General features: G+C 39.8%; 2 protein-coding genes across 2 annotated transcripts in view; one reads left to right on the forward strand and one right to left on the reverse strand.

Annotated features, from left to right (window-relative positions):
- Window positions 1-5,898: 5,898 nt before the first annotated feature.
- Window positions 5,899-11,354, forward strand: adrb2a (adrenoceptor beta 2, surface a). The gene is made up of 2 exons (XM_040120382.1): window positions 5,899-6,056; window positions 6,447-11,354. The coding sequence occupies exon 2, from the start codon at window positions 6,447-6,449 to the stop codon at window positions 7,704-7,706; it is 1,260 nt and encodes a 419-aa protein (XP_039976316.1). The 5' UTR covers window positions 5,899-6,056; the 3' UTR covers window positions 7,707-11,354.
- The window catches only part of sh3tc2 (SH3 domain and tetratricopeptide repeats 2), a 15,973-nt gene continuing 14,967 nt past the window's right edge, over window positions 10,355-11,360 (reverse strand). The window contains exon 16 of the mRNA XM_040120609.1: window positions 10,355-10,375. Within this exon, the coding sequence (XP_039976543.1) occupies window positions 10,355-10,375 (21 nt within the window). The remainder of the gene's footprint in view (window positions 10,376-11,360) is intronic.

An 11,360-nucleotide genomic window follows, 5' to 3' on the forward strand; every position in this document is an offset into this window, starting at 1 on the left:
ACACATTTTATGCTGTAAAGCTACAATTGGTGGTTTTACAACACGCCAAAAATTACAAATCAATTTTCTGTAGGATCAAAGTTAGAGCTCAAAGTATGCGAAAGGAACGTTGTGGTCTGAGGGCTAACAACTGACGAAGAGAAAATGGCTAGGCATCCTTATTTCAAGTCCATGAATACTAACTGGTTTCCAAAAATTCATATAGGTAGTTAATATCATTGACAGCTCTGGGATTGGTCCTCAGATGCCTATAGTCCACCGCTTTCACTCAGGGAGAAAAAATAGCAGTTGTTCATTTATTTATATCTCTATTTACTATACCACCATCATCTGACATTCACTACTGCTTACTATTAACAGTAAATGAGACGGCACAATAATCAGGATTCAAATGCTAATAAGAGCTAGGAGTATAAACCCTGCCGGATGCTATAGAAATTTCTTGAACTATTAGAGAAAGGAGGAGGATTTTTTCTTTCTTATTTGTATTAAAGTAGTTTAGGGTTTTAATCAATGGTTTCTTTTAAGCAAAAATGGATTATAATTCCCCACAGTGCTGACCAGGTCCACAGGGACTTTTTTGCTGAATGGTGAAGATTTGTACACACTAATTAAATCCTCACAAGGACAGTAATGCATTACTTTTCTTCCAATAAGGGTTAAACAAAGGTAATAATTCAGCTAAGTCCTTGACTACCTACCTCACAGTAATCCAGAATCCCTGTCTTCCAACAGGAAATTCTGGTAAACTGAATAGGTCATTGGGTCATTCCCAGCATTCAACTTTTAACCTTTTCAAACGTGTCTAATAATTAGTCTAATACTACCTGTGAGTGTTTCCCTTTGTGTGTTACAATGTATAAAAAAGACGAAGTGATTCCCATGGGACCAGTCATTTTTCTGCCAAGCGAAGAAAGACTTTGGGACTTTGCCCTCTTTCACTGACAACGGTGCTGTAGTGTTTGCTGTTGCTTGGCATGGATATTATTTGCATTACCATTAATGCCACACAGGGAGATGTTTGTTGATTTGTGACGGTGAAATATAGTAACATTCCTACTAGAAGAGGATGTGGGTGAAACAAATCCACACTCATACATTTAAACATTGTGAAACAGAGTCATCTGTTGTGTTCGCAAATTACAACATGACAGCATCCTGTGTAATATATGGGTTTTTTTGTATATCTTTTGTATCTGTTGAGCCCTCTCAGTTGAGCCAAAAGTTGTTGAATAGTACAGTACAAGGTTTTTACAACCTCTTCCTACCCCTGAACTTTATCAGGGGCAAACTGTGTGAACAATGACTCTTACACCCGTTCCTTAACTACTTAGTCTATATATGGTCTCATTTAATTGAAATACACAAAATAGTTCTGTTTATTGGAACCACACGTAATAGCAACTTGGATGCTTTCCACTTGCAACAAGAACACACTATAGTTGCATGGCTTTGCAAATAGCGTTGGATTTTTGGTCTTTGATGGTCATACATTCATTTGATTTTGGGCAGACCTCACCCACAGTCCCCCAGGGAACTTAACCACAGAACCAATTACTGGTCCAGGCTCTGGAATAATCCCATGGGGAGGGTCTCAGGGGAAGGGCATGATTTTCCCGGACAATAATTCCTTGAATTGGACAGAGACTGAAAGGATTGGACATGAAAGAACAGTCAGCAGCAGATAAATATTTATCACAATTAATATCAAAATTATTTTGAAAACCATTTTCTGATGTTTTCATTCATTTATGCGTGTCTGTCACCTGTAGAAAAATATTAGGAGTTAGAAAATTATGGCCTATGCACCAACAGGTAATAGTATAACATGAAGGTACAGCACATTTGATGACACACAACATCGACTTTTCATTTATTTGTGCATACAAGTAAAATCCTGTGTGTTTATGGATGCATGTGCGTGTGTTTACAGGTGGGTGTAACAGAGAGAAATGTATGTATGCTTTGCATTTGACTTAGTACTCTTTGCTAAGTGCAACCCTGTGCATTTTTACAAATACATTTGCTTTATTATTTTAGTATATTTGCTGCTCTACTGGTGAACCTATACAGCTGTCACACAGCAAACGTTTCATTGTTAATGAGTATTGATTTTGAGCTTTGATATTTATTTAAAAAATTGAAAAAGGTTTGTTGATTTGACTGATATTAACTGATACAACTCAGAGGCAAGTGCTCAGCACAGTGTAATTGTGTTGAAATAACTCCCCTAGCAGAGAATAGGATATTTTTATGTTTTACAGTGTAAAAATGTATTAGTTGATATTTAATTGAAGAGTTTAACATTTTCGGGAAGTATTCTTATCCTGTTTTTTGTCAAGAGTTAGACGAGAAGATCGATGGCACTCTCATGTTTGTACTGTGCGTTAATATGAAGCTGGAGCCATGAGATAGTTATCTTAACTTATCAAACTGGAAGCAGGGGAAACAGCCACCCCTGCTCTGCCCGGCCATGAAACAGTTCTAGTATGTAACTTTCTGTTCTGTCACATTAAGAGGTGTTGGTAGTCAGATTTCTTTTTTAACCATGGACAAAACCAAGCTAGCTGTTTCACTCTGCTTCCAGTCTTCATGCTAAATTAAGCTACCCACTGGCTCTAATTTCATATTTTATTTTTACGAATGTGGCAAATGTAATACCACTAAAGTGAACTGACATTTAAGAACACAAGTGAGGGGAAGTATTTAGACTCTCTCATTTCCTCTCATGCTCCTGAAACCTTTCCCTGGAAGAACAATGCCTCCAGGTATTGTTCCTTACAGATTACAGGAAAAATATAGTTGAGAGAGGTGGGAGGTGCAGGTTGGGTCATCAGGTCAACATCACATCTTTCTATGAAGAAGAAAAGTGGGACTCCAAGAGAGAGGTGTGAGAGGAGATAGATTTATTGTAACAGTGTTTGACTAAACAGAGCAATGTACAATATCAAAGTGCAGACAGTATCCAAGACAGTGAAAGGGTTATCCAAATGTGAAATGGCTTTGCCGGGGAGTGACAGGATACAGGAACACAGATGTCACAGGCTGAGGAAACAAGTCATGATTAATCAAACATGCAGACTCCCACTTTCCAAAACAGGACACTGAAAAGAATTGACATCCACATTACATTGAAGGTACATACATAGCTGTTAGCCAGAGTTAACCAGAGTGATGATTAAGAAGGGTAGTAGTTGACTGAGGTGTATTCCAAGTACCCAGTACTAGTTCATATAATACTATAGTTAATCACCCTCTTTTAGATATAAGCAGAGAAATGCAAAGTCTCTGGATTGCAGAGTACAACTAAGCCCCCAAAGGTGGCAATGTTCACAATCCATACTGTAATTTTTGGAGGGTGCGGACAACATGCTGACCATTTTTCTATTCTTAGAGCCTTATCAGGAGTGAGGCTAAGCATGTTGGGTTTGTCCTAAAGGTTGCAAAAGAGATAAGACCATTGGGTTCACTAAAATCACAAGTTGATTCAACTAGGAGTATTAATGTGCTCCGAAAATTCTACTTACTTGTAGTGTTGATATTTTTGCCTCATTGATACTTAAGGAAAGTCCAAGGAGTATTCAAAATGGTAAGGAGAGGAGATGTGCTCTGTCAATTTCAAGGCAACGTACGCATACGTTTTTTGTGTTTCTTGCACACAAGTGGAAATTACAGCCAAATGGCAGCGCTACAGGAAGGTTCAGGAGGTCATCAAAGCATTTGAATTAATTCTGGGATCATTTATATCAAAATTTCTTGAAAACCTGCCAAGATATGTTGACATGGAACAAAGTAACTAGACAAAAGGTCAGAAAGTCACCAAAATCAGTAGAAATCCATTCCATGAATCTATAGTGCATTTTATGGTAATCTCCCTGTAAGATTTTGACTGAAAAGCTAGAGTTAGAGGGGCAACATAAATAAAAATTCTTTAGACCCCAAAAGCAGTATAGGAAATAATTGCGGGAGGCAAGGCATGAGTCTGAGCTGTCTTGTTTTATCTTTGTGACATTTGCTTGAATGCCAAGTATTGAGATCTGAACACATGGATTTACTGGTTGGATTCGTTGTTGCGTCATCAGTCAAATGGACTGTGTGAGAGCTCATTGAGAAGTACATGGATGGAGCACAGCGCCTGTGGCATCTGCATTCATTGAAAGTCAAAGCTCTGGAAATTATCAACACTTCCTTTAGTTAGCACAGACCTACACGCATACGGACACACACACACACACACACACACACCCACAAGCACACTTGCAAGCACCCACAGAGAACTAACAACACCTACTTATCTCAAAGGCCTGTGTATGATTCTTTCTGTATCATAATGGCAATATTATTCACAAACCCAGCTTGACCTCGCACAAACTGTATTTCAGCTAAATTGCCTCAACTCGTGATTATTATCAAGGAGAAGAGATTTTCACATACAAAAAATGCCCAGAAAACATACTCTTATCTATTGATGACAGATGTTTGACTATTAATCATTTTAGTGCAGTAATCTAGTGTTAGCGTGACAGGGACTAAATTCTGAATGGAGCCACCCAAAGACAAAGAAAGTTGAGCCCATGACAAGGACAGAAATGCAGTAAATATTGAATTCTTCATCTATAGCACATGCCTGTTAGATTTTGTAGGGTTGCATGGTGTCAGAACTCTTTCCACAGGCAGGTTCACTCTCCAGTGATTTCCCCAGTCCAAATGGTCTGGAAGTTATCCCGTTTTGAATAGAATGATGTTGTTCTTAACTTCCTAATATTTTAATACACACCCAGCTTATGATATTATACAAAAATGTATGACTAGACATACTCATAGTGATGGTTATTTAGTGGGGAGACATCTTGTTGACTCAATACAAGCAGTGCTAAAGCACAAAATGATTCAGAGAAAAAACATTTACATCACACAGCGGCTGATATGTTATCGTCGCCCTGCCTTTCTCATATGTCACTGGCAGCGATTCGGTTCCTACACAAGGCTCTATGTTAGTTTACCAAATACACAGATGATACAGTTCATCCGGTCTACGAATCTGAATAGGATTCCAGATACATAAACAAAAACCTTCCAATGAATAGCTGAGTTTTAGAGACTTTGCAAGGGCTTTGTAAGCTTTACAAAACTCCAAATAGTCCTGAATCCTGTCACGTCCTAAACTTCTTTCTATTTTGATGCAGTATGTGTGTTACAGGTATTTATCCTTGTAGTATTACCTAAACACAACTGTTTTTGATTTCATCCACAACATCTGCAAAGGCTCAACAGCTCTCAGTTTTTATGTATGCTGGAGTTTTATTTGTATTAAACAAGTAAAACATCATGACAGAAAAAACACACCATACCAACACATGAGGTTTTGTCAGGCCAATGGGAATGGTAATAGTTGGGCTTCCCAGTAAATCATAGATTATAGACTGAAGTGTGTTTAACTTGCCAGTTGGATCCCTTATGCATCCAACTTTCTCCTCACTTACTCACAGTAACAGAAAGCTTCACCTGTTTTTAATATGATCCAAACTTACAGGCAAGAGCTGTAAAACCCCCTCAGTGCTTGGACTGCACAACTGAACTAGATGTTTTATCTCAACTTTTTAACATTATACATGCATTCTAAAATTTGTGCATATATGCAGGACTTTTGAACAAATTTTTTCCCATTTTTAAAACATGTAGAATCAGAAGTCAGAAAAAGACTTTGCTTGGTTTGGCAGCTTTTGTCTCATGCAGCCCTGCAGCAGAGGCTACAGGGACAATGTGTTCAAACTCTTGGGCGCTCTCAGCACCCTCCACAGGCTGGCTGCGTGATTGGCTGAGCACTGACCATGATGTCATCACTGCAAGTTATAAGGGCTCTGACAAATAGCCTGGGAGACACATTAGAAGAAACACTGCTCAGCCGAGGCACTGAGTGAGTGAGGCACACAGAGATTAAGAAAAACAGAAAGTAGAAAGAAGGACATGTGACACTGAATATGTTATAGGAACTACCTGAGCAGTCACATTTCTACTTTATATGGGAGGCAGGAAACAAGCAGCTACCTGTGGAGGTTTGTACTTTTATTTTTGGTTGGCTTGTTTGACATGTGTTTGTAAAGCTGTGCTTGCTGTAGCCTAACAGGATGTAATGGGTTTGTTTTGTGGTGTTGGTGCTGTAATTTTTGTTATCCTTTTTTTTTTTTTAAATAAAACCAACAACACACAGATCAGTGCATTTTTTTGTACTATTTTAATATGCACATAAGAGTTCTATGAACAGTGTTGATTTTCTTTCTGTTTTTATCAGGCCATTTTTTAGATTTAAATTGTCCTCAACTTAAATCTTTACCTGTGTGTGTGTGTGTGTGTGTGTGTGTGTGTGTGTGTGTGTGTGTGTGTGTGTGTGTGTGTGTGTGTGTGTGTGTGTGTATGTGTTTGTTATCTACATATGGTCTCTTCAGATGGGGAGCACAACCCCCCCAGTGTACGTCAATGTGAGTGCCAAGATGGTCAACTCATCATCAGACCCAGCTAAGCATGAGGAGGGTTACAGTGAGGCAACAATGATCCTGCTGGGCATGATAATGTCCTTACTTGTCCTGTGTATTGTCTTTGGCAACATCTTGGTCATTACAGCAATCGCTCGCTTCCAGCGTCTCCAAAATGTCACCAACTGTTTCATCACATCCTTGGCCTGTGCTGACCTGGTCATGGGTCTCATTGTGGTTCCTTTCGGTGCCTGTTACATCATTTTTAAGACATGGCATTTTGGTAGTTTCTGGTGTGAGTTCTGGACTGCGACTGATGTGCTCTGCGTGACTGCAAGCATCGAGACCCTGTGTGTTATAGCTATAGATCGTTATTTAGCCATCACTTCTCCCTTCCGCTACCAGTCAATGCTAACCAAGTGCAAGGCTCGCATTGTGGTTGTGCTGGTGTGGGTGATTGCCGCTTTGATATCTTTCCTGCCCATCCACATGAAGTGGTGGATATCAGATGGTAAGGAAGCTAAGGATTGCATTGAGGACAGTAACTGCTGCGAGTTCTACACCAACATGGCTTATGCCATCACCTCCTCTATCATCTCCTTCTACATCCCTTTGGTCATCATGGTTTTTGTCTACAGCCGTGTTTTCCAGGAGGCCAAGCGCCAGCTGAAGAAGATTGACCAAAGTGTTGGACGTTTTCATAGCAGTGACAACAGCACCCTCAAATCTCTGGAGGCAAATAATGGGCGTGCCCACAAGAGGGCTAAGTTTTGCCTGCGGGAACACAAGGCCCTAAAGACACTGGGCATCATCATGGGAATCTTCACTCTGTGCTGGTTGCCCTTCTTTCTGCTCAATGTGGTGGTGGCCATATGGAAGGTGGAGGACATTGACCTCACCTTCAGGATACTCAACTGGATAGGTTACGCAAACTCTGCCTTCAACCCACTCATTTACTGCCGGAGTCCTGAGTTCAGGTATGCATTCAAGGAAATCCTCTGCATGAAGAGGAACCGCCTGAGCAACCCAGGGCCTGTGAATGGATACATCTACAGCAGGCACAGCTGGCAGAGCGAGCAACAAGGGAGGAGTAAGGGCAGCTCAGAAGACAGTGACGCCACTGAAGGGTGCCTGGGGAAACGAGCGGCGGGGGTCTGCAGTCTTGTGGACAGAGCGGCGGACCCTAACGGCAACTGCAGCAAAGGCCAAACAAATGTTACGACTGTCCTTTAAACTTGGAGCTCTGAGACTTCTGTCAACAGGGCGAACCAGACATGTCTACACTGCTTTCATAAGCTTTTTTCCAATTGACTAATGAAGGTAAGGCCAGTCGAACTGACTGGCAGAGTATCCGGAGACTGCTTTAAAGAAACAGTTGCAATCATGTTCAGCTGCGGAAAGTATTTTTTTCCTCTTCAAACACAGTTAAAACATAGTGCAGGTAGATCACTTTTCCTTTTGTTACATTTATTGTATTGATTTTACATCTACCTCATCACATCTTTTAAAATATTTCTCTCTTAACTGACGATCTAAACTATTTAAAACAACTCACTGTCCACAGGGTTTACACCCAGCTGTACTCAACCAAATGGTCTGTGGATTAAATAATTGTTAATTATCTGGCTCTGGATGAGACCACATTTCCATCAGAAAATGGACATTAAGGATCAAATGTAATGCTTCTTTGGTGCTTTATTTTGAAGAAATACATTCCAGTTCAACCAAAATAATAATTTGGTTTCATTTTTGGTTTCAATTTGTTTTTTTTGTTTTTTTTAATGGAATGTCTGAGTCTGAAAGATGATCAACAACAGGTGTGGCAGAACCTGTCTCTCTCTCTCCTCACTGCTCAGCAATGTTGTGAGGCCCTGCTCCCGGCTCTAGTGTTTTACAGCCTGTTGCATGGGAGTTTCCTTTGCCAGCAGGCAGCACCAGAGATATCAATGTTCACAGTTATCTACATTTCACTGGTGCAAGCTGAGAAACTTCTGGGGCCATTCTGTGTGCGTCAGATGATAAAACTTGCAAGTTTGTATAAGTTGTATTGGCCAGATTTCATTATCATAGGCCTAAAGATATCTAATATTTTTTAGTGTGAAGCAAATAACATGATGTTAAATGAGGTTAATCCTGGATATTGAACTTTTTCAGCTATTATATTTATAAATTCCGATGCAATTTTCTTTTGAACATTTGCTACTGCGTGTCTTGTAAACCACTGTTTGGTACATTATATAGTATATACGTGTAAGGCAAACTATTAGTCTTTCCTGTCCCCTCTATGTGCCAGTAGCAGTAACAGTTGTTCCTTTTGTTGCACAAACCCTGTTTGTTTTTATAATTTTGTGGTTGCTGTGTTTCAGCATGTACAAGGTTTACTGAAACCAGAGAAGTTTCCTTAGCCATGGCACAAGGGTTCAAACCAAACACAATAATAAACAGTGCGTTGAAACAGCCAAGTGATAACAAAGTTCCAGGCCCGAGATGCGGTGGTGGTGACTAGTCAGGCCATTAAACAGAGATGAGAAAAACAGAAAAACAGTGCACCTTTGTCAGTGCTCCCTGACATTTCCCAGAGTCTCCTCACTGTAAACGGATGTCTGGATCTTTACGAAATCAGTTTAATATTTGAATAAGACACTGGGCAGTGTCTCAGCTGTTCCAGTTGTTTCAGTCAGTTTTAGTCAGTCTCCTGTAGACGCGTCTTGCTGTACAGTCTTCAGGAAATGCCCCAATCCAGCTGAGCCCAGCCCAATAAACACGAATAAATCCATTAACCCAGCTGTTTAGCTGGAGAATCAGATAGGGCCTGACTAAAAACAACACAGACATAGATTACGAAGTATACATTTCCCAATTTACAGATCGTGATAAGACTTTCTATCTTATCGCTGTCTTAAAATCACAGGCTCCTGGGAATATCCCTTTTTGACTTATGCAAGCATCAATGGAGAATGAGCATGTAGCAATTAGGGCTTTCATTGGACATTTCATCCCACTTTTCCCACACTGAATACCTTGCAACATCATTACTCTCAAGAGGAGTAATGGAGGTGTTGCACAGATGTAATCCCTTTTTCCCAGTCATTTTGCCGATCTCTGGTATGTTCTGATCAAAGTGACAGCATGCTAAATGTGGCCAATGAAGGCAGCAGGGGGAGCAGGTGTTCTCTGCCGGTCTAAATCGGTGTTAGTGACCTGTGTTTTAGTGCATGTGGCGTTGCCTCTGGAATAAGGTCAGCTGACGCCGTCAAAACTGTGAACTTTGTTCCCTCAGAGAAATCTCTATGTACTGTATCACTAGGTTTAGTCAGCGCTGTTGTCACAGACCTTAGGAACGGACGTAAATACAGTGTCATCATACGTCAGTGTTTGCCATGTGAAAAACAGGCCTTCCAGTATGTTGATCTTTTTTCTGTTTTTCTTTTTCATGGATTTACAGCAAAGTAAATGCAGGGGTTGAATGTCATTACAAATGTTCTCCAGGGTTTTTCCCCCCAGCATTTTCACTGCAGAGCATGCACAAAGCACAAAACAGATCAGGATAATCAAGATATTTATTCACTCAGAATTAACGGAGGCATTGACAATATATAAATGAGTCACTGCTGGATTTAAAAAGGTCTTTATTTAAACCATCTGTTATTTTTAGACAAAATGATGGTTTGCATGTCTGCTATATATTTATGGTGATGTGTTTGTGGATTTTGGTGACATTTCTTTTCAAAGTGATCTGTTTTAGTCTGAGTGGAATAGGTTGTGAACTATATATCCACACTGCTCCCTCCTGGCAGTGGCCTTTCCTTGCACCTCAGCTGTTTCCGACGTATTAATGGTTAGTCTTTCATCAATACGCTTGTATAATAAGGAATGCAAATTCATGTCTTCGCTTCCTCTTGCTGGGGGACACCACACAGTTATGCCCATTGTGTCTTGAATGATTAGCTGACACTACAACATTCCAAGTACAGCTGATGGTTGGGAACCATATTCAATTGCCTACCGATGCAGACAATGTCAGTCAGTTCTCCCAACAAAGTCTAGCCCCAGATTACCACTGGTCTGCTAAAATAAAAAGTTTTTTTAAAAAGTGGATTCTGGGTTACCAACAAGTCTTAGAGGGTATATTAAAATGGGGCACATATATTTTAAGTGTAAAGGAATATATTCCATGTCATGGATTGAAACATTTTGATATGATCAAGGCTCAGGTGGGCTAATGTTAACGCCGTCCTCACTGATCCACTACTCTTCCTATTGAACAAGAACAGTTCGCTCGTGATTTAGATTAGGTCATTCACCTACCTACAGCAGCACTGTATAGCACTTTCATGAAACATTTGTAGAATTTTGAACAGTTGAATCCACGTTTGAGTTTATGAACTATAAATAAATAATGGCTGAAGAGTATGCCTTTGAACTTGTACCATAATATTTTTGTGGAAGTTCCTTTTCCTGTTTGTGAGCAGAAATGAAGAGTCATGAGAAATGGTCACTGCAGATATTCTGGTAATTGATGTATGTAAATGTGAATTTTCTACAAAAGCTAAATACTGCTTCACCTGTCATATGACAAGTAAACCTACCATATGTGAACTTCTTTTCATGGCCAGAGTGAAAAAGTCATCACTCAGCTGTATGTTTACTAAATGTTTGCAAGCTGTTTTCGCACAAGTTTTTTTCACTGTTTGTTAAGGTAACGGAGCCTGTTACAACATGTGGTATCCTGTGGTATTTATGAAAAAGCAAAAGTGTGTATAATGTAATATTTATATTGAAATAAATTATGTATATGTTGCATGTAATGTCCACACTGATGTGTCCTTTATGTTTATTAGTGAGTGGAATATAAAAAAAACCTATAAGCTATCTGAATGCATCAGG

The sequence above is a fragment of the Xiphias gladius genome, chromosome 23, assembly GCF_016859285.1.
Source record: "Xiphias gladius isolate SHS-SW01 ecotype Sanya breed wild chromosome 23, ASM1685928v1, whole genome shotgun sequence".
In the NCBI taxonomy this organism is placed as follows: domain Eukaryota; kingdom Metazoa; phylum Chordata; class Actinopteri; order Istiophoriformes; family Xiphiidae; genus Xiphias; species Xiphias gladius.

Excerpts from the sequence above, each read along its gene's own strand:
- adrb2a (XM_040120382.1), top strand. The coding sequence starts at position 6,447 with ATGGGGAGCACAACCCCCCCAGTGTACGTCAATGTGAGTGCCAAGATG.